At 35.7% G+C, this 23,297-nt stretch overlaps 2 protein-coding genes and 1 pseudogene across 3 annotated transcripts; 1 reads left to right on the forward strand and 2 right to left on the reverse strand.

Annotated features, from left to right (window-relative positions):
* Positions 1-699: 699 nt before the first annotated feature.
* On the reverse strand, positions 700-3,776 carry LOC137727540 (fatty acyl-CoA reductase 3-like; annotated as a pseudogene). The gene is made up of 7 exons (XR_015952429.1): positions 3,602-3,776; positions 3,235-3,424; positions 2,929-3,086; positions 2,649-2,730; positions 1,432-1,698; positions 1,141-1,268; positions 700-1,044 (listed from the first exon to the last, which is right to left on the reverse strand). The product of XR_015952429.1 is annotated as a fatty acyl-CoA reductase 3-like (transcript).
* A 3,254-nt stretch (positions 3,777-7,030) lies between these two features.
* On the forward strand, positions 7,031-17,391 carry LOC137727774 (V-type proton ATPase subunit a3). Its single transcript, XM_068466589.2, has 18 exons — positions 7,031-7,463; positions 8,556-8,600; positions 9,591-9,710; positions 9,791-9,898; positions 10,925-11,035; positions 11,130-11,303; positions 11,734-11,871; positions 12,299-12,406; positions 12,546-12,653; positions 12,795-12,943; positions 13,473-13,626; positions 14,653-14,813; positions 14,905-15,111; positions 15,317-15,500; positions 15,595-15,678; positions 15,779-15,972; positions 16,554-16,613; positions 16,898-17,391. The coding sequence occupies exons 1-18, from the start codon at positions 7,329-7,331 to the stop codon at positions 17,100-17,102; spliced, it is 2,445 nt and encodes an 814-aa protein (XP_068322690.2). The 5' UTR covers positions 7,031-7,328; the 3' UTR covers positions 17,103-17,391.
* A 2,104-nt stretch (positions 17,392-19,495) lies between these two features.
* LOC137727325 (cysteine protease RD19A) lies at positions 19,496-21,921 on the reverse strand. The gene is made up of 4 exons (XM_068466190.2): positions 21,420-21,921; positions 21,189-21,308; positions 20,181-20,427; positions 19,496-20,005 (listed from the first exon to the last, which is right to left on the reverse strand). The coding sequence occupies exons 1-4, from the start codon at positions 21,882-21,884 to the stop codon at positions 19,722-19,724; spliced, it is 1,116 nt and encodes a 371-aa protein (XP_068322291.2). The 5' UTR covers positions 21,885-21,921; the 3' UTR covers positions 19,496-19,721.
* Between the last annotated feature and the right edge of the window lie 1,376 nt (positions 21,922-23,297).

Consider the following 23,297-nt stretch of genomic DNA (forward strand, 5'->3'; position numbering starts at 1 on the left):
ATCATTTCTATTGATCATGCAAATCTCAGAGACCATTTTGTATAATAACCCTAATTTAAAAGGGAGTGTTGATCTATAATTGGTGACCTAATTTTTTGTTTGAATTATAAATTGGTGATCTAATTTGTCGTATTACTAAGTCAATTATAATGTTAAAATCGGCTTTGTGCTCATATTGCCAGGTGGATATTTTTAATTTAGTTTGTTTGTTATGACTTATAGGTCTAAGAAGAGCTATGTATCTTAAGCTTATAAGTTGTAGGATGGATGGCTAGGATTTCATGATGTAAAAGAGAATCCTCCCTCAACTATGTAACCTAACGATAGCTGAGTTCATAAGGTTTTTAGTCTTTCTCTCTTACACACTGAATGAATAAGATTTGCAGATTAACATTCTTTTGAATTGTAGTCTATATTCTTCCTCTATATCAATCAACTCTGATACAATTTTGTTCTTGTTCAAATATACAAATTACAAACATACATACACACCATCAAATTCTAACAATACTAACTTGGCTATCGAGAACTCTTGGCCGGTACCACACTGATACTTCAGGAATTTCACGATTGTTTGTTCTCTAGTGTAGGTGACCATTCTAGCACTTTCCTTCATCTGTGGTGGTGCGGAAATTTAATTCAAACACCAATGCAAATGTAAATTTAATGCAATCACTCTTGAAAAATAATTCATTTAACACTACAGTTGAATTATTTCATCACCATCCATAAATTATTCGCAGGCTAATGACTTAAAACGTTGATATAGTTTCTTCAACACTAGTGTGGAATTATTTGATCACTACCAATGTAGCTAAGATGCAAACTTGACACATTCCTGAAGGTACACTTTTATTGCAATGGCAATGCATCGATTCTTCGGGTTATCATTTGACGATAACGTGCATTTCGAGGCCAGGAGTGTGAGCATTCATAATGTAGTCTTCCCAATCAATGCACCTGGGATCAAAATTAAATTCTTTTGCGTCTATGTAACTCTCATTTGTCACCCTTCGCAGCTCCTCCGAATTGGTGTCCTCAAATCTACCAGGGAAAACATGTTAATCATTATCATAAGATTTATGCATAATTACAATTAACCATAAAACGTCGTCTAATCACCAAATAAAGCATACGTACATACCCTTGAATAACACATAGGGTTTGTACAGCTCTGCCATGCGCATTACCAATTTGAGTTTTCGACTGTAATTAGCATATATATCCTTGAAATATCGGCATGATGCCTTATTTACGAACTTTAATCCCTTCAAAGATGCAAAGAAGAATATATGAGACGAAAACAATAAAAAGAGAAGAAACAAGAACGTGCGATATCAAGAATAACGAAACATACTATTAAAGGGACATTAAGTAATTTATAGTCCATGTTTTTAGTTTTATTACTAGCAAGGAATAGGTTGAACAAACCTGCAGAGGCATCATGAAGCGAATTTGCATGTACATGCGGAAAGAAGCCATAGTCCTAAGCATTCTAAACTTCGCAACCTTAATAGGCTTTCCGTCCTTCGTCACCCGGGGAAATTTGGTGAAGTATCGAAACATAATATCTTGAATATCACAAAATTTTAAAGGGTTGCGAAATGAAGATCCCACATGGTAAATGTGAATAGAAGATTGATTTGCATTCACCACTATCGCCGAAATTATTGAATTTACCACCATGTCAACAGGAATCTGCGTAATGTACAATTCGATCTTCAGTTAATTATACATAATGTTATGAACAAACTGTAACTGTTATTGGATATCCTTCTATTATAAACCCGAAAAGAAGAATAAGAAGAAAAAGTAGAAATTAAAGAAACAAACTAGTTAGGGGAAAAAAAAAAATTAACAAATAAAGAAGAAATGAACCCACTCACCAAACCTTTCCCCTCCTTCATCCTTGGAAAATTAACCAAAATTTTGGGCATGTATAGAATTTTATCTAAAATTTTAACTTTTGATAATTGTAATCAAAAGTTGATCTCAAAGCACTAAAATTACGAATCTAGATCCTCGTCGGATACTCTTTGTGAGGATTTTGGAGATCCATGAATCATATCCATTCATTGTACATCGTGCGGTCAGAAATCATTTTAAATATTTTTATTTAAAATTAAATACAAACAGTACCTGACAAAAAATGACTGCACGATGCATGATAAACGGAAACGATTTATTGATTCCTAGGATTCTGACCAAAAAGATCCGGAGAGTATCCTGTTGGTAAAATTATGACCCTTAGAATAACAAGAAGTTTGGAATGCTATATTATGTACTTAGGGTAAACCATTCATTTAACATGTCATCAACACTAATGAAAGTATGCCACATGGCATATTTGTTTTTCCTAAAAGTCTTTCATGTTTTCTAACCATGCACCTGTCATATTTTCTCATTTATTTTATAACTAAAAATGTAGATGACAAACCAATATATATATGACAGTTAGATGTATATATCGACACTCGTAATTTTCTTTTAATATAGTGCCCCAACATAATTTATGTGCATGGCACCCTGCTAATAAGCTTACCCCTTAGACACATTTTACGTACATGCATGCATGCAGATCTACGTAATATGTATAATGTATGTTTGCGTTGGGGAGGGGTTTGGGGATTGATTGACTTTGAACTCACCATATCAAATACTAAGATAGGATCAGCAAGTAAGCACTTCAACTTTCCTTTACCATAACCAACAATTATGCTATCAATTGTTCTATAGTCACATGAAAATAACAGAGATATATGAGTTTTGCTGTCACCTTGTCAAAGAGGACCATATATACTAAATGAAAATTATCATACACTTTTTTGCACTCACATTTAGTTCTAAAGAGGACCATACTAATTGTAAGAGATACACACACACACACACAGAAGAAATAAATATTTAAGGTACATGCCAGCTTATTACCTCAAACCTTGAATCCAACCTGGAAATGGCTCCTTATACTAGTAACAGCGGGTGGGCGGACGACAACCAGGGGTAGATTATCTTTTGAGTGATGTAAAAATATTTCTCCTATCGCCTTTGTAAATACATAGGTGTTTGGTCAACCATAAAGTTTAGCCCTAATTATTAATTGTATCAAAGAAAAACAAATAATAGGGTAAGAGTTTCAAACAATTCTACCCTTTGATTTAGTAAGCCACAATATAAAATTCATATGTGAAGAGTAATACAGGGCACAATTAGATTAGATAATGATGCTCTAAAAACCTTTCAATGCCCAAATCCTTCATGGTGCGTGTAATAATTTCTTCAGAAGCACCTTGTGCTTTTACTTCATTCAATTTCTCCTCCAACACCTTCTTTTCACGTAATTCGAAATTATTGTTTATTATATCATCCATTAATGAAGACGACAAGTCCTCTGCTATGAGTCCTGCCCTTTCACCACACACATAAGCTGGAAAAAGTTCCCCAATTAATCACTATAACTTAAGCAAAAACTATATATATCCATTAAACGAGTAAGACTTAAAAAAAATTATTATGTCCAAAATAAAAAACAATATGGGACAAACAAATAAAGGAAAGGCTATACAAAAGGACAAAACAAACAACAGAAAACTGAGTCACTGGCCGGTTGATACATGGACAAGGATCTCCAGTTTTGAACATTTCTTCGCAAAACTCAACACATGAAGAACTCCAAATGTATTCACGTCCAGCGCAATATCATACCTGCACACAAATATCACACAATGTACATGTGCATATATATATATATTTTTTGTGTGTGTGTGTGTGTAGTTCATTAAAAGTTACAATTCAAAGACAAAAGTCCAACGTTCTATTTATTTTCTTGACTTAGCAATCACATGACCATGTAGAAATTGCATATTGGGATGGGAACACATGACATCAATTGGATGGTGAATGCTCTACCTTTCATATCAAATTTGGTCGTTGCTGCAGAGCTGAGAATGATTTGTATTTCATTGAACATTTCTTCCCTAAATTTGGAATCTTTCACTCCAAGGTTTTCAGAACTTACATCTCCTGGGAAAGCCACAACTTTTTCCGATATAAAGGGATCAAAATATGCACCCATTTTATCCCTGAGAACCTTGAACAACTCCCTTCCAATGATCTTAATATATCAACACATTAAAATAAAGTGTACGTGAGAATTGAAAAGAAATCTATTATATGAGTTATATAATCTATATGGTAGTTGTAAATTCTATATTTAGGTAAACCTTGAACAACTCCCTTCTCTTTTTTTTTATTTTTTTTTTATTTTTTTTTATCAAGCGCATGTAATACACACACATCTTGGGTGAGTGGGCCGACAGTTTCTGTTGTCATGGGTCCCATTGTTGTAGCTATAGAAGAAAGCCCAATGACTGCCCGACGTGGCGCGAGGAGAGCTGTTGGATTTTCAACGACAATTTTTTTTTAAGTTATTTTGTGCCACATGGCATGTTTTAGAGCGTCGAATTCAATAATAAGAAAAATCAAATGGTCATGATTAATTTAATTTTTAAAAATGGGAAAAAGGGAAAAAAAGAAAAAATATTTAATTTTTTCTATAAATATCCAATCATCTTCTCCATTTGCCCTTTATTTTTAATTAATTATGCTTGTTTTAATGTTATACTTTGTTTAGTATTTGAAATTAAATTATTGGAGTTAAATAGAACGTTTTATTTTCAAAAAACAAACTTATAAAGTTCACACCTTTGCAAGGCCAAGGATCGGAGTAGTCTAGGTATTAGAAGGGCCGACCACTTCAATAATGTTTGCCTTGCTAAACTAGGATGGAAAGTTTTAAAAGAGAAGGATAGCTTATGGGTGAAAATTGTCAAAAATAAGTACCTTAGAAATGAAAGTTTCTTAAATTGTAAAGTCAAGCAAAATCATTCCCTTGCTTGGAAATGTATTCTTAAAAGTAGAGATGTTATTCACAACGGTATGAGATGGATTGTGTGTAATGGTAAGGATATCCTTTATTGGACCCATCACTGGGTTTTTCTTTACCCTTGATTCCATCTCATCTCGTAAGACAACCATGGAAACTTGAACTGGAATTTAAGCGTGAATGATTTTATTGAGAATAATTATTGGAACAATGAACGTCTTTTGCAAGTACTGGATAGTGATATCGTTAGAAAGATATGTATGATTGCTATTCATTGGCATAACAAGGATGACTTCTTTGTGTGGAAGCATTCTTCGAATGGGGAATTCTCAGTTAAGTCAGCCATGTGGATCCAAGGTAATGACAACCAATAAGTAAATAGAAATAAACTTCTAAAATCGATCTGGAGTCTAAAAATTCCTCCAAAAGTATTTTTGCTTGGCTTTTTATCTTGGAGAGACTGCACACTAGGTTGAGACTACGTAGACATATTCAAAGTATTAGTATGAGTTGTCCTGTTTGTAATGGGGATGAGGAAAGTCAAGATCATCTTTTCCTTAATTGCCATCAAGCACTTCAAATGTAGCATTTATCCTAGGTGAGTCCGTGGAAAAGTACTAACCATCAAGTTAGTAATGTAATTGACTGGTTGGAGATCCTTAACTCTGATGATGAGAAGGAGTTAAGTGATTTGAGTAAAGCAATTTTAATTTGGTGGCAATTATTGCAAGATCGAAATAAAAAATGTTTAATAGCATAGATCCAAATGCAACTAGAAGGCATTGTGTGGCAACAAAAGTAGGTACTTCTGGCAACAATTCACTCAAGACGGTGGCATTGAACCATAACCATATTATCATGTGGAACCCTCCCCTTCTGGATGTTATTAAGTTAAATTTTGATGGATCTGTTTCTTTGGGAAATAGTGCTGCAGCTTTTGTTTTGAGGAACCAGGAGGGTTTTCCTATCGTTGCAGGAGCTTTGTGCCTTGGTGCAGCCACTATCACTGTGGCTAAAGCTACTGCTTTACAAGAGAGGTTGTTGCTTGCCAAGAGAAAGGATACCTGGAGATTAATGGTGAAGGAGGACTCTTTGCCTGTCATCCAGCTTGCACGTGGTGAATGGAAGCCCCATTAGCATATTTGTCAAGTTGTCAATGATATCAAGGGGTTAGCGTCTAAATTTGTAGAGATTTCGTGGCACCACATCTATAGAGAGACAAACTTTGATGTAAATGCTCTTACTTATGTTGGCATTTCTCTTGTTAACCCCCACTTTTGGGATTACTGTTTGCCCCCTGAGGCAATGATTGCTCTTAGATTCGACTTTGGGGCTAGTGGTTATGTTAGAGGTTTCTATCTTTAATAAATTATTTGGTTATCAAAAAAAAAAAAAAAAAAAAAAAAACACACACACTCACACACACATATAAATAATAAAAATATATATTTGTGAATAGTAATCTCTCCTACTCTTGCCTTTGGCCAACTGATAGAGTTGCACAAAGGCACTTATTTTTCAGAAGGCAACCCCAAAACTCTTGCCCTCATTCAACAGCCGAAATTGCTCTTAATAAATAAACACACCCAAAAAATAAAAAGGCTTTTTTTTACCTACACTCTCTGAGACTTCATTTTGATCTTATTATGCCCCTTATAACTCCAAAGTCACCACTTTACTTCCTAGAACTCAAAATTCATTCCACTTTGACTTGTGGACTCTCTCGTCTCTCTGAAAATCCAACACCTAGTAAGACTATATCACATGTGTGCAATAAATTTGATTATAAATCTCTATTATGTGTTAACATTCAACAATTAAAGAATATCAAGATTAAAAGAAACTAAAGAGATAAAAAAAAGAAAAAAGAAAAAAATTAGCTCGGCCCACTCAAATCAAACCAACACTAGAAATTAACAGATCTAAGGTAATGCAGAGCTACTTTTGAGTTTTTTTTATAAACAACTTTCAAATTTTAGAGGTAAAATGAGATTAAAATGGAGTAAACTTTGTGTTTCAGAAAATATAATGACAACTTTTGAATTACAAAAATAAAATGAAATTAAGATCGAGTTTTAAGAAGCATGGCTTAAAAGTAAGCCAAATAAAAAGTGAAAAGAGAGAAAGAAAAAAAAAAAAAAAAAAGTAGCAAAAGCCCAAGAAATTTCCTACAAAACCTTCCCTATCCCCAAAAATAGAAATTAAATAGAGGAAGCGGGGACCTGGTGACGTGGGAGATCCTTTTGTGGCGCAGCGCGAAGGAGAGAGGAGAGAGAGAGAGAGAGGAGAGCAACCAAAGCAATCAGCGAAGTGAATCATTGTTTGATCTCCAATCTCTCTCTCTCAGTTTTTTTTTTTTTTTGACTATCTGTAGTCACGCATTTACACCAACACCAACATAGACACAGACACACCATCCGGAGAGGAGAGAGAGAAGAGAGAGAGAATGGGAGAGTGCTGTCCTCCGATGGATCTGTTCAGGTCGGAGCCGATGCAGCTCGTCCAGATCATCATCCCCATCGAGTCCGCTCACCCTACCGTCTCTTATCTCGGCGACCTCGGTCTCATCCAGTTCAAAGACGTACACCTTTTACTCCCTCTCTCCCCCTCATTACCAATTTTCTGTTTCAATTATGGTTTGTTCTTCCTTTTTCGATTCTTTTTTGCTGCGGGGAAACAGTAAAAACCCTAACTTGGCTCTGTTTCCGATTGGAATTCTCAGTTGGGTTCGATTCGATTTTGCGCAAGTGTTTTTCTATTGTCAGATTTAGGGTTTCGTTTTTATGTATGAAATTTAATTGCCTGGTTAGTGAATGGTGTTTGATTCTTTAGATTTTAAGGAACTCAATTTATCTGCAAATTGAAGTGGTTGATCGATTGGTTAATTACCAATTACATAATTTAGTATCCCCAAAAAAGACGATTGATTATCGGAGCATTTAGCATCGCGAGCGCCTAGTAAGCGATCATGGCACTGTCAGATTTTTGGTGTCTTGAAAGTGTGTATCCCCATTAAAATGGACATGTTTTTAGCTAAAGAGCTTCAAATAGCAGACTAACACAAGTCGCGAGTCATATATCAAATAAGAAAGATAGAAGTAGCGGGAGCAATCCAAAAGCAGTGGGTCGAAACTTTTGGTATTGTTTTGCTCATCACAGAGTGGTAATGTAGTGTATGGGTGGGTGGTGAACACGGTAGCTCTCTGAGTTGAGATTAACTCAGATCTCTTTTGTCTAAGCTATTGGCAAAGTATATGTATGAAAACAAAAAGCAAGTTATTTCATAATTCCTGTTCCAGAATGTACAATGTTCTATTTAAGTTTAAGGAACTGAAGTTGAAGGTGAACTATCATATCATCCTGAAATGAAGAAAAGGTTTACGGGTAAGCGGATTAGAAAAAATTGAGGACCACACAAGGGCTTCACCTATTTCATAATTGATAGAGGTTTTAATACTTTCTACTTGGTTAATAACTCTTACAAAATTATGGAGTACTAATGTTTGAAATTCGGTGACATGATGTTCTTGATGCTGCACAAATTGCACTTAACTTGAAGCACTATGCTAGCTCTGTTGTTGGTCATCCTTAATCTAATCAATGTTGTGCTGCTTTCAAAATTTTTTATTAAATTTTTATTTTGTTACTAAAACTTTATGTATCATTCTTCCAGCTCAATTCAGAGAAGAGCCCGTTTCAGAGGACATATGCTGCTCAGGTGTGTTTATTTTTCTTAGCTTGCTGACCAACATCACGTTTGTTCATTTTGTTTGGTCGTGGATATGCCTTAAAAAATACGTCTCATAAAATTGAGTTATAAAGATTAGCAGGAAAAGGAGGGAAAGCCTATGGTTTAAATTTCTTTCCAATGGTTCATGTTGTCTTAGAGGTTTTCCAATTTCAACCCATACCTTTAGTGCTGTAAAATACCTTTAGAGCTGTACTTTATGATTAGTTTTAATGAAAAAGACCTTCTAAGAACGTCAACATAAATAAACATTTAGTTTTTCATAATTAAATATAAAAACTGTACTGTCAGCTATCATTACCTCCTTTGGGATGATGGACGTTTAAGAGATAGAATGATATATTGTGTCTACTATGCTGGGGCAGGATATTACTTTCTGACCCATTGTATATCTATAGAAAAGTCTATGGTGACTTTGAAGCAGTCACAAATATATTTTAGAATATAGAGTTAATAACAGGTCTCTTTAAGTGACAAAATTGACAGTTTTAAGAAAGGGAAGTACTTGGCTCGGTCACCTGTTCGTGGTTGCGGTCCTCATATAACCTATTTTAGAGAGAGAATTTTATGTTTACATACATATGAACTTTGATGGTGTTTTCACTATGCTCATTCTAATCGAATCCCATCCTTGCTGATGATCTCTTTTTTTTTTTTTTCCTGATATATACCTAATATTGAGGCTTGATCCAATCAGTTGCTCAAATGGTTAACTTCTCATATCGCTTATTTCTTCTTTGCTTTAGCATGTCTTGGTAAATTAGCAAGTTGTTCTTGTGAACTGTTCTAGATTGTTGCCAAATCAAGAAGGGCCATGTACTCTTTACTGGCTATCTAGATTGTAAGATGGATACAGAACATTTCCAATCTATTCTTGTCATAATTGTTTAAAGTATCAAAATTTTATGTCTTCGGATGAGTATTTGGTTGGTAAATTCTCTATTTCATTTTTCTATGAAGATTAAAAGAAGTGCAGAGATGGCACGCAAATTACGTTTCTTTAAGGAGCAAATGTCAAAGGCAGATTTACCTCCTTCAAAGTCTGCAAAACAAGTTGATGTCAATGTGGATGACCTAGAGGTATAATAAGGGGATTGGTGCATAGCCAAAGATGTTTAATGTTGCATGTTCTGACAAATTCACTTTTGTGTGTATGCTAGGTAAAACTTGGTGAACTTGAGGCAGAGCTGATTGAAATAAATTTAAATGATGAAAAGTTGCAACGTTCATATAATGAACTCTTAGAATATAAGCTTGTTCTGGAAAAGGTAATGACCCTTTTTTGTTTTTGGCCCAAAAAGGATCTTTGCATCTCTATTACCATGCAGTTTTTATTATAAGTAACAAAAGTTTCCAAGAGGCTTCTATCCATGTACAAAAGCTGTACGTGCCTAATACTGAAAATGAAAAGAAAACAGAAACTGTGCATGAAGATTAAAAGAGGTTTGAGGAGTTTTATTCTTTCAGATAGCTACCACGCAAGCCGAGATCTCCGTTATGCAATGTTTTTCACTTCGGAACACTTAATTTTTCTCTACAACCACAAAGACCAAAAAAAAAAAAGGCAAATGCCTAAGAGCTGTAGTTGGACCGTTCCAAAAACTTGCCATGCCACCCTAAAAGGCTGCAGACTGTCTCAGGAAGTAGCCAATATACCCCAAATAAAGATGGTAAAAACTCCAAATTTCTCAAGCCATAGAGCAGTTTAAAAAATATGGGATTCATTTTTGCTCCGTTGCACATATAGATATAGTCTATTAAACTCCCTGACCTCTGAATATTAAATGATGCATTTTTCATATCTTCTCTAAGTAACTTTTCAATCTAGTAAACAGGAATCAGATAGAGATTTATCCGAATTTTTTATTTCAAGTAAATACACAAGATATTAAGACAGAAAGAACTTGAAAACTGAAATTCAGCTAACAGCAGTAGTGACCTTCCAAATAACCTTAAATTAGCATAAGCAACAGCTCTGGGTAGATTATAAAAATTAAAGTTTCATGTAAGCATCATCAGCTGACACATCATAAGATTACACATAATGATGCAGGTGATATTGTTAAATGAGCTGAATTGGTAAGATATGTTTGACGTATAAACTTAACAGTTCAGAGAGTTCTGAATCTCATTGGACGTTTTCTTTTATCACTAACAGAGAAGCGAGTATCTATTTGATCTGCCAATGAACTAGAATTTGAATAGAGTTACTCTCATTTGGTTTTGTGTCTCTCTTTTGATGTTTACTTTATTTCAATAGGCTCTCATGTGACTGAAAAATCTCTTCCTTTTAGGCTGGTGAGTTTTTTCATGCAGCTCGAAGCAGTGCCGTGTTGCATCAGAGAGAAAATGAATCCCGTGATATCGGTGATGAATCCCTGGACATGCCTTTGTTATTGGAGCAAGTACAGATTTCAATCTTGGATTTTCTGTATTTTGATTAACCACAGTTTTCTTCCTGTTGCCAAGTCCAATTCTTTTTGTTTTGTTGTTGTGAAGGAAACATCAACCGATCCATCAAAGCAAGTGAAGTTGGGATTTCTCACTGGTCTTGTTCCCAGGGAAAAGTCTTTGGCATTTGAGAGGATTATATTTCGAGCTACTCGGGGTAATGTTTTTCTGAGGCAGACTGTTGTTGAGAATCCCGTGACTGATCCTGTTTCAGGAGAGAAGGTATTGACACGTCATTTCCTGCATTTTTATGTTATTGGAAAGAGGAGAGGAAGTTTCTATTTGTTCTTGTGGTATCTTTTACTCTTTATAATTTAAGGTCACGATAAAGATGGACTTTAAGTCCATCAAAACTAACTGACAAGATCAATAACAGTAAACTGGATATCATTAATATGTTTCAACAAAGAAGTCCAATAAATAGGTTAGGCATTTAAAAATCTCCAACAGGTTAAAAGTTATGCCTTTTGTTTCAACCAAACAGTCCATAAGGATCTTGGGGGTACAGGAATTGTGGGGGAGAGTTTGACCTGATTGGAAGCTCTTTAAGAATGGCTATAAGGGCTTTCAAATAACCAAAAGCGCTCTGTCAATGTTTAGCAAAAATGTTAGCACACTTCGTCTTTGACTGTGAATGACAATCTGTATGCAGGTTGAGAAAAATGTTTTTGTGGTATTCTACTCTGGGGAAAGAGCAAAGAGCAAAATTCTCAAAATATGTGATGCCTTTGGTGCTAATCGATACTCTTTTACTGAGGACCTAGGTAGACAATATCAGATGATTACTGAGGTATGTATATTTTCTTGGTTTATAGCTTCTCCGTTTCTTCTGTATCATATATCGTGTTTCATTTCTGTAGAAATAAAAAAGAAAACTAATCAAAGAAACCTTAGCCGTTTGCAGTTTTGTCCGTTCATAATATCTATCTTTTTCTTGGTGCTTATTTTCCATCATGAAGTAATTTCATTGTTAATATTAAGCATACTTCAAAACTATTTATTAAATTCTTAATATGGTTTGTATAACCCCCATGCTTAAGTAGAAATCCAAGTAAGCCTTTTGTAGTTGTTAGCAGTCCGTCCATATTCCAGGGTGTTGATCATCTACATGTTATGAAGTTACCTCCCGGGCCTTGATTTCCATTGATCCAATTCTGACGATGTTGGTTATTTTTATGTCATCGTGACAACGTTGGTTATTTAACCCTCAACATCAGGTTTCGGGAAGACTTTCAGAGCTAAAGACTACCATAGATGTTGGAGTGTTACTTCGGGGAAGTTTGTTACAGACTATTGGCGAGCATTTTGAGCAGTGGAACCTTTTGGTAGGTTTGGAATTATTTTATTTAATGAGGTTTATTCGTTATATGTGTGGAGATATGACTATGACTAACCCAAAACATATGGTGTTTGAGTGTGTTGCCAATGTTAAGCTATTTACAATGTTTCTTTGTAATTGTGAAGGTGAGGAAGGAGAAATCCATATACCACCATCTTAACATGCTTAGCCTTGATGTTACAAAAAAATGTCTTGTGGCTGAAGGGTGGAGTCCTGTTTTTGCATCAAAACAGGTATCCTTTACTTACAAATATTTCTCCATAGTATAATGATTCATTTTATACCCATTTTGAGTTGAAAAGTGTGAACAATGATGTACAAGTGGAATATGTAATTGACTTTCTTTGTTTCATTGTATCTTTATATTTTTGCAGATCCAAGATGCATTGCAGCGGGCAGCATTTGATTCCAACTCACAAGTTGGAGCTATTTTCCAGGTTTTGCATGCTAAGGAGGCACCACCTACCTATTTCCGTACAAACAAATTCACTTCTTCTTTTCAAGAAATTGTTGATGCATACGGGTGAGTTCCACTGTGATATCTTTATCTTCTGTGCTCCTTTATGGCTAATTGGAATAGATTTTTAAGAATGAAGAAAAAGAGAAAGAAATTTAGTCAGTTTTATCCTTAAACACTGTCATTTCTGGAATTTCCCTAGTAAGGTGCCAGGGCTAGATACTGAAAGTTTTCATCCACATTGTGTAGTTGATTTCTGTTGTGGTGGTTTTAATCTACCATTTATAGTGCTTGCTTACCATTAACAGGTGAGCTAGATAGTAACTTGTTATGCCAGGTATTATTTGGTAAAAATCAACTATTTAATTCTTAATGTGATATCTAATGTAGCCATTAATGAAGGTCCATGTTTGAAATCAATGAAACAGTTGTAAGTGGCTGTAGTAAAAAATCAAACCCCACATTTACTGATGGTGAATCTTTCTCGTAAAAAATTGAATCTTAGAATTTGGAATCCCAAATTGTGCTGATAATCTATTGTTTCCAGCAGAAATATTACAAGATTCTGAAATGGTTTGTTTTAATGCAACCGCAGGGTGGCTAAGTATCAAGAAGCAAATCCTGCTGTATATACTATCGTGACATTCCCGTTTCTTTTTGCTGTCATGTTTGGTGATTGGGGACATGGAATATGTTTGTTACTTGCGGCCTTATATTTAATAGGCAGGGAAAAGAAGCTTTCTAGTCAGGTATTGTTACCAAGCTTTGCAATCACTTCATATGCTGATATATTCAATCTCAACCATAATATTGTTGCATTGTAGGTCATTTACATAGTATTTTGTACCAAAGTATAGGATCAAACATTGATGCATTCCCTTACTATATTTATGGTAGTTGGCTGTTCCATTTTATTAGGTTAATAAAATATGGATCTATTTGATTCTTTCTTTTGTTAGATGTTATTGCGATTATATCTCATCTAAAGAAAAATGTGAAGCACGACCATCGTGACACCAACTGTATGTTGCTTATTGCCATAAGTATGTTACTAGCAGTCAAATATCTTTTATGTGCAACATTTTACATTTTTATCCCGTTAGGTGAATGTTTGCCAATGTTCTACAATATTTTGTTTCCTTTACTCCATGAATGTTGATACTATTGCAGATAAAGAAATGATATTTCACTATGCCATTCTTTCTTTCCCCTCCTTTTCTTCCTTTCCTCTCTTTCCAGTTTTCATCCTGTCAGGGAATTGTGATTGTTTATTAAGTTTTAGGATTGACAGATTGTGTCTTTTACCTCTAGTGTTTTGAGGAGTAAGGAACTATTCTAGGTTAAAAGGATTTGATTTGTCGACCTTTGAATATCTGATATTGTCTATTGATGAGCTTCATAGAAAGTGGGAATTCCTTTAAAACTGCTAATTCTGAGGTGCTGCTTCTTCATGAGTATACTTCCTCTGTATAATTTTGATGGCATGTTTACTTACTTGGCTGGGTATGTGAAGGAATGGGTATATGGGAATGATACCCATTCCTTGCAAGTAAACATACCCTGAATTCATTTGTTGTGATTACTTTCCTCTTTTCACTTCGTTACTCAACATTCAAAGGAGATGGAGATCTTAGTCTCTGTTAGTATGTGGGTTCTTGTCATTTCCCCGTCACGTGTTGGTTATTTGACTTATTTCTGGGAAGCAGTTTTTTTTTTCCCTCATCCGTTTTTGTCTTCATGTAAGAATCTAATTATATACTATTATGGTTTTACAGAAGCTTGGAGACATCATGGAGATGGCCTTTGGTGGTCGTTATGTGATTTTGTTGATGGCAATTTTCTCAATCTACACAGGTTTTATCTATAATGAGTTCTTCTCTGTCCCGTTCGAACTGTTTGGTCCCTCAGCATATGCATGCCGTGATCTTTCTTGCAGGTATGTGCCTAAAACTTTGGAGATGTATATCCTTCTCTTCTGTGTCCTCATTTTGAAATGTTTGTAATAGTTAATTGATCTTGACTTTCAGAGATGCAACTACAGCTGGCTTGATTAAGGTGCGGCCCACATACCCATTTGGCCTGGATCCTGTATGGCATGGATCCCGCAGTGAGCTTCCATTTCTAAACTCATTGAAGATGAAAATGTCAATTATTATTGGCGTGGTCCAGATGAACCTGGGAATTATGATCAGTTATTTCAATGCCAGGTTCTTTCGAAGTAATTTGAATGTTTGGTAAGTTGTGAATCTTTATTTTGTTAGTTTTCTGTGGAGGTGTCAACTTTACCACCAAAGGCAGCAAATGCATCACTGTAAATGTGAATAGTTCACATATGTACTGTGAATTCTTCTGTCTACAGTCATGTCATTAGTTGTTTCTATAATCTGCTTCTGACCCTGCTTATGGCTTAGTATTCATTCAGTTGCTTCATTTACCCAGGTTCCAGTTTATACCCCAGATGATATTTTTAAACGGTCTATTTGGCTACTTGTCTGTTCTCATTGTATTGAAGTGGTGGACTGGTTCGAAAGCTGATCTCTACCATGTAATGATATACATGTTCCTAAGTCCTACAGACGAGCTAGGTGAAAATCAGCTTTTCAATGGTCAGAAAACAGTTCAGGTATCCCCTCCATCAGCGTTTTTTCCTTATTTTAAATATTTCTGTTAAAAAGAAAATGTGAGTATTCCTCATGTTTTATTTGTTCTTTTACCAGCTTGTACTATTATTGTTGGCTTTTGTTGCTGTACCATGGATGCTGTTTCCAAAGCCTTTTCTTTTGAAGAAGCAACACCAAGATGTATGTTTGACATCCTTTCACCCTCAGTCGTTTTGATCATCACCTCTCTCCCTATTGTTCATATTAGTTTGCATCTTCTGATGGTATTATGTTATTTCAGCGGCATCAAGGTCAATCCTATGCTCTACTTGAGAACACTGAAGAGAGCTTGCAAGTGAATTCAAACCATGATGCCCATGGTCATGAGGAGTTTGAATTTAGTGAAGTTTTCGTACATCAAATGATACACACAATAGAATTTGTACTTGGAGCAGTCTCAAATACAGCTTCTTACCTTCGTCTATGGGCTTTAAGGTAGTTTCTTAGAACTTGAACTGTCATTCTTGGCTTTCTTGGTGTATTTGATTTTCTGTATGCGTATGCCAGTTCATGTCTGCATTCGTTATTGCAGTTGTGTTCTATGTTGGGAAGTCTTGAAATAAAAATGAACTTTCTGGCTTCATAAAGTTTAAAATTGAAGCAATAATAAAATTCGCATTCAGTAGTAAATTGTGTTAGCCTTGCATGTTTGTCTACACAATTTGATTTTGACATGCCACCGAGCTGTTTAACCATGCATGTCATTGTTTTGTAAGAAAAGTCAATACTGGACAGCTTATTCACTGTCTCTGGGGAAGACATTCCTTTTCCACTTGGTGACATGACATTGACCGGCAAGATCCCTCTTTATATTAATTGGTTTATCTGGTACTTGGATTCTACAAAAAAAAAAAAAAAAAAAAAAAAAAAAAAAAAAAAAAAAAAAAAAGCACATTTTCTTTCAGCCATGACAGAATAGAATGTGGTCAATAAGTTGTATTCGCATAATATTCTTTTTTATCTATTTGCGCAATAAGTGCTAATGCTGGGCATTTGTCTTTTGGAACTTTGTACAGTCTTGCTCATTCAGAGTTGTCCAGTGTGTTCTACGACAAGGTTCTCCTAACAGCCTGGGGGTATGTTTAACTCATTTGTGATGCTGCTTTTATTTAGTACTCCGTCAAAGTTGGCCACAGTTTCAAAATCTTTGTCGATTCTTGGGATGTAGAGAATAGGCCAATGAGCACCAAATGAATGTTTTAGCAGGAGTTCATTTCCATTTGTTTCTGTTGCTCATCTGGATTATTACCTACGCCCAAGAAGTTGTGACAGAGATTTGAATTTTCAAATTTAATTAGGCAGTCTTACCGAACATCTGCAAGGGAAATACATGAAACATATTCTTTTGTACGTCTCACAGGTTCAACAATTGGATTATACTCATAGTGGGTCTCATCGTCTTTGTGTGTGCCACTGTCGGTGTTTTACTACTGATGGAAACCCTCAGTGCTTTCCTTCACGCTCTTCGACTTCACTGGGTGGAATTCCAGAACAAGTTTTATGAAGGGGATGGTTACAAATTCTATCCGTACTCGTTCGCACTGCTTGACGACGACGATGAGTGATGCCGTAAAAAGAAGTCGTTGGCAGTGTTTAAGCCATGGAGTCGACTGTGAATAGGTACGAACCCGAGTTGATTCTTTCATTCGAACAGTACAAAAGAAAGCAATTGTGATGCACCTTGTATGAGGAGTTTTCGGTTGGTTTTCGAATTGGGCATCACCCACTTTAAGCATGTTTATTTATTTGTTCTTGGGAGGAATAAGCAAGTTTATTAGGCCAGCTTCTTAATGTATATGGCAATTGTGACCGTATGTAATAAAGACGATAATTAGTATTGTGCTGTTCGAGTAATCCAGAGTACATCTTAAATTATGCTATTAGTAATTAATAATATAGTTCTTCACCAATCCGAGATGAGTTTTGGCTTCACCCTTGTATTCTTTCCTACGTCGACATAACCAAATTATGCTGCTTTGTACTGCGGCCTGGCAGCATTTTTCTTCATTTGTAAGTGACAGGTCTTAAGTTCGAAACTTGCAGATGGCGAATTTTCAATCAACTCGTCAGTGAGAGGTCTATGGGTATACCAACCAAAAAAAAAAAAAAAAAAAAAATAGTTTTTGTTTTGCAAGTAAAACGTATTCATTTCAGAAAGAGACTGATTCACTTGTTTCAGGAAGAAAAAAAATTAATAAAAATTGAACAAACCGCAAAAACTACATTAGAGGCCTGGTTGAGATAAGCAGTCTAAACACCATAAAAACAAATTTCTTCAAGTTGCAAAAATGAGATGAAGGAAACCAAACAAATTGTCGCTATTAAGATGCCAATTTATTTGGTATTCTTCATGGCTCACGTACGACTTTTAAATGGAAACTTCAGCTTAGATGTCGGAAATAAGATCTTGGAGGACATTAAACAAATTAAGGATTTCTTTATGGAGAAGTTAAATTCGTTTAGTCTCCTCAAATTCTTATATACGGCTTTTACAAGAGCAAACAAGTACGACCTTTGGACGAAGATCAATAACTTTTAATTTAGATGCCGGAGATAAGATATTGGAGAAAACTAAACAAATTAAGGTTTCTAGTTGATAAGTGAAATTTGTTTAGTCCCCTCCAATTCTCACATACGGCTTTTAAAAAACCACTCTCGTACTAACAAAGATTAGTAACTTCTAAGTTTAGATGTCGGATATAAGATATTGGAGGAAACTAAACAAATTAAGGATTTTCAATCAAGAAATCCAATTCGTTTAATCCCCTCCAATTCTTACATACGACTTTTAAAAAAGCAATATGTACGACTTATAAACGGAGAAATAAAAAAAACTTTCAATTTAGATGCCGGAACTAAGATATTGGATAAACAAAATAAATTAGAGATCTTCAATAGAATAGTTAAATTCGTTTAGTTCCCTCCAATTCTTACATACGGCTTTTAAAAAAACAATGAAAGGTTGGAGAGATTTGAGATTAACGAGGTGGTAGAAGAGAAGATGAAGGCAAACGAAGTTCACTATCTTTCTTTCTTTTTCGAGTGGTTTATGGATTTGTGGAAGGTGTAGAAGAATAACCATGTCTTTATAATGATCTGATTTTCAAAAATGCGAGTGTTTTTTTAGTTGGTCAAAGTCATGAAATGGTGCCCCGCAGCAAAATTGGCATGCCACTGACATTTTTATGGGTGGACTGTCAAAATATATCTCCAATTCTTCATGCCTAAATGATCAATAGAATTTAGGGAATTGTTATTAGCACTCTAAAAATCTCATTCTACACTTCAAATTTTCATATTAGGAAAGAAAAATACACTTGTAAAAAGTGTAGAATGAGATTTTTGAAGTACCAAAATACTTTCTTAGAATTTATTTTTCTCAAAAAAAGAAAAAAAAAAGAATATGACGAATGATAAACTCTTTTTTATTTTTTATTTTTTTTACAAATTAACAATATGATATATTCTACACTAAATATGTATAAAAATTATGAGAAGAGGAATTCCACTTCTTGTGGATGGAAAACACTGCTTTAGTCAACTTGAGTAAATCCTCCAAGCCTACATAGAGACTTCAAATGTTTTTTTATTAACACTTTAAAGGTGGTTTTTTTTTTAATAAACCATATTATCTACACTAAAGGAAAGGGAGTTAGCCTCACACTGGACTAGTAATAACGTGATTCAAATTCGCATTTGACGAGAATCGAACCTAAGACCTCTCACTTACAATGAAGAGGAATATCACTGTATCGTAGTACTAAGTGACAAAAAAAAAAAAAAAAAAATTACAAAACGAAGAAACATTCCGTCTGGTTCATAAGTTGCCATCCAAGTTGCAACACTAAACGTGCACTTCGAAAAATCTGAAACATGGGAGAAGGAACCTTTTGACGCAGCAGATAAAATTGGATAAGCAGACAAAATAAGCAGGCATGTTCTTACCAAAAACAATAACTATACTCCATAATCCATGTATATTTCCAACAACTTGCATCAACACGTAAAAAAGGACATTTACGCCGTTCGGACAAACACCAAGATTTATACAAGATAAATGGAGTCTTATGTTTTGCAAGCCTGACAGAAGACTACAAAACAATTGGAGTTATGCCCAATGAATGTCACCACAACTTGTATACAAATTAAACACAACTGCAATTGTAAGCTAGGGTCGGGCCCTACTACTCAGAGTTGGTCTTAACCGAAGCTGCAGCAACAGTCGAGACCATGGAGTCCACGCCACAGATGTTTCGGCCCCTGCAGATTTTGTAGAATCCATTCTCTCCCCAGTTCTCTCCCCAGGAGTTCTTGATGATCCAGTATGGCTTTTCCTTCAATCTGATGGGAGAATATCCAGCTGCACCGTAACCTACGAGTAACACCCCGTGATCCAACCGCTTTGAGCATATGTAGGGGCATGAAACTCCCCCAACATAAGTTTGCATGAACACCGCGTTAATAGCCACTGCACTCGAACAATGGAAAATCGTTAACACCAGCCAATCCTAACCACTATTAGAGCTTAAGCCAACATCTTTAATGTAACGCTCTTAAATTTCATGATGAACATATGAATAACAAACTACTTTTTAACAGAAAGGGAAAGAAACAAAATTACAGATTTGTAAAGTTCTAAGTACCTGCAAGAGGGCCATTTTTCACAAGGTTGGCAGCAATTTGATCCTCATCGAGGGAGACAACGCTGAAATTGGAAACTGATGCTGCGATTTTGCTCTTGTCAAATTTGCAGGTTCCACTATCAGTACCAGTGTATGGATAATCCTCTTCCTTCATTAGTCCCCCAGCTTTGAGTGTGTACTCAAAGGCACTGTTCATGAGTCCCCCGTTGCATCCGGAGTCGCATGAACCTGCCTCCTCTGGATCACACTGCACAATATCAGAAATAACACGTAAGAAGCAAATAACAAGCATCATTCATTATGTAGTGCTAAAAAACACAAAAGCACTTGATAACACCATTCGACATGCATTGCTAATGTATTATCAAAGACAACGAAATGCAAGACATGTAAAATGAGAACGGTGCTTCATGAGCAGGAGCGCATGCATTTCATCAACGCCGGTTAAAATCAAGAACAACTTCCGTTTCAAATCCTTCAACGCAGTAAGCAACCAACAACCATTAACCATTTACATCCAAATAGAACTTCTTGCTACATCCCGTAATCTTAATAAACCCAAAGCAGAACACAACAATAAGGCCATAACAACAGCAGAGACACCAATCACAACATAAAGGCCATATTTCCTGCAACTTATAGACCAAGTTCGGGAATTTTAGCTAAACCCTTGCAATTTCGACCTTTTTCCATTCTCCTTGTGACAAGTTTTGAGACTTGAGAAACCTCAGTGTATGTTATAAATGCAAGCAAAAAGTTCAAGTTTGTGTCTTTCGGTACTGCCAGATTCCATGTGGGCCTCCACATACACACCACAACACAAATTATTTGAACAAAACAATTGTAACAAATATTCTGACACAAACCCAAGAGAATTTACCAATCAAAATCGAACAAAATCAAGCAATTGAAATCCCCAAAATGTATGTAAATCAATAAAAAGGCCCAATTTTCTTCATACACCAGAAACACACCAAATAAAACAAAAGGGAAAAGAACAAGTCAAACCTCATGATCGCAATCCACAAGCTGCTGCTCGCTGAGGCTCACAAGCTCCTCAGTTGCGAGAAAGTGTGCACCTTCCAACGCTCCTGTAGTACTGAAACTCCAGCACGATCCGCACGAACCCTAATTCCCAAAACAAAAAGAAAGCCCAAATATCCCAATCAATAAACGGATACGTTAAAGTTAAATTACAAAAAATAATTCTATTTCTGGAACATTAAAATAACAAAAGACCTGATTTTTAACGGCGGTGACGGCTCCATGCTCTCTCCAATCAAAATCCTCCGGCAGATTCTCCGTCGGGAGAATCGGAGCCTTGGTGGCGTCCTCGGGCAGCTTCAGCCCTCTGAGACCGAGTTGACTTTTCCGGAACTCGGCGGGGGTCATATCGGAGAACCGAGTCACGCCGTGCTGAGCCGAGGGGTCGAGCCGCTGGTGGCGCGCGGCACGGCGAAGGTTCGCCTTGAACACGTCGAACCTGTAGTCGTGCTCCTCCTTGCTTGCGTACGACTTGCCGAATTTGTGCTTGAAGAGCGAGAAGTGGTGCTCGGCCCCGAGAGCGTGGTCATGGTCGTGGTGGTGGTGGGACTCATCGCCGCCGTCCACCACTTGCCTGATAAGGGGATCTGTGCTGTCCGATTGCGCACGCGAGACGATCAAGAGAGAGAAAGTGACGAGGAGAGAGAGAATGCGTTCCATTGTTGAACAGCAGAGGCCGAATGGTAGGCCTGGGCCATTTGGTTTGCATTATAAGGTCGACGAGGACCTAGGACCTGTTTAATCCTATGCGGTCGAGTTTACACACTAAAGAGATCAAAAGCGTTGAAAAGTGAAACCCATCAATGATTGAATGAAATCCACGGTGATGATGTGCGGGAGTTTAGGAGTTTGGTGTAGATAATGGACTCTGGAGGTTTGCTTACGAGAGTGGTTAATGTGCGGGCGAATTGAAAGGCGGCACGTGGCGAGGGGGCAAATTGAAAGGTAGTTGGATAATTCCATTGCTTTTTTCGTTTTGAAATTGACTGGGGGATGGATATTTTATTTAATTTGGTTTTTTTATGTTTTTTTTTTTTTTTGTTTTATTGTTGGAAAAAATAACAAGAAACAGAATAAGGGAAAGATGCCGAATACCAAGTTTTGTTTTTTATGTTTTGCAAGTATTTAAACGATCGGCAAATTGAAAGATTTTTTATAAATATGATATTTAGATAATAATAATAAAATAAAAAATAAAAAATATTAATAATAAGTCGAATGACAAGTAGAGCTCTTCATGAGAACACAAACATTATTTATTTATTTATTTTTCTGCAAAGAGGTTTGTTTTCAATGCCACCTGTAGATGGAGATGATGACAATCATTTTTTTGTGCGATTTAATTACATTTGTGTGACGCATAATAATAAATTTGCACACATCAATTACGTATGGTGAATTGTTGATTTACATAATATTATCTTTACAAAATAAAATATAAAAGTTGATAACAAATTATATAATTTAAGTGAATAACTATAAGAAATTAGAATATTTTGGAAGGTTTTTTTTTTTATTTTTTTTATTTTTTTATTTTTTCAGAATAATTTTAGAGACTTTTGAAAAAATTTGGATTGGAAATTCGGAATCATTAGAATTGCTAAATGTATTCCAATTTTTTGAAAAAAAATTCAGATTGAAAATTGTTTAGTTTGGATCAGAATTTTTACTATCAGAATCGAAGACCCATTCCAACTTGCACCCCTAAAAATAGAAATTGGATGGGGATTTTTAGGCATGGTAAGTCTACATAACATGTTTTAACTGTAGTTTTGTGATTATGAGGTCATCAACAGTTAGGGTGGTTTGTTTTGTTTGAGTTACGGTGGGCTACCAAGAATGGCAAAACATAGTCTGTATGTTGCTTGCAATCCAACAGGTTTTTGGTGTCCAAGTTACAATTATATTTACTTTCGTTATGGAACAAACATTTTCTAGCAGTTACTCTACATTTTTGGACTTAGTTTTAAGAAAGTTTGGCACCCAACCCATTTAATCCACTCAAATGAATAGTGTTTGGCCCTAATGAACAGTAAGGCCTTTTTTGGCAGCTCGGACTGTACTGATTATTTC

This window comes from Pyrus communis, chromosome 10 (assembly GCF_041283825.1).
Source record: "Pyrus communis isolate YQ-2024b chromosome 10, ASM4128382v1, whole genome shotgun sequence".
Classification (NCBI taxonomy): Eukaryota; Viridiplantae; Streptophyta; class Magnoliopsida; order Rosales; family Rosaceae; genus Pyrus; species Pyrus communis.

What these genes read in the sequence shown, in the direction of transcription:
- LOC137727325 (XM_068466190.2), bottom strand. Translation starts at nt 21,884, where the DNA reads ATGGAACGCATTCTCTCTCTCCTCGTCACTTTCTCTCTCTTGATCGTC. An exon ending in TCACCGCCGTTAAAAATCAG is followed by an intron (nt 21,309 to 21,419) that starts GTCTTTTGTTAT and finishes TTTGGGAATTAG; the next exon opens with GGTTCGTGCGGATCGTGCTG. An exon ending in GAAAAATGGCCCTCTTGCAG is followed by an intron (nt 20,006 to 20,180) that starts GTACTTAGAACT and finishes GTTCGAGTGCAG; the next exon opens with TGGCTATTAACGCGGTGTTC.
- LOC137727774 (XM_068466589.2), top strand. Translation starts at nt 7,329, where the DNA reads ATGGGAGAGTGCTGTCCTCCGATGGATCTGTTCAGGTCGGAGCCGATG. An exon ending in AGAGGACATATGCTGCTCAG is followed by an intron (nt 8,601 to 9,590) that starts GTGTGTTTATTT and finishes TTTTCTATGAAG; the next exon opens with ATTAAAAGAAGTGCAGAGAT. An exon ending in ATAAGCTTGTTCTGGAAAAG is followed by an intron (nt 9,899 to 10,924) that starts GTAATGACCCTT and finishes TCTTCCTTTTAG; the next exon opens with GCTGGTGAGTTTTTTCATGC.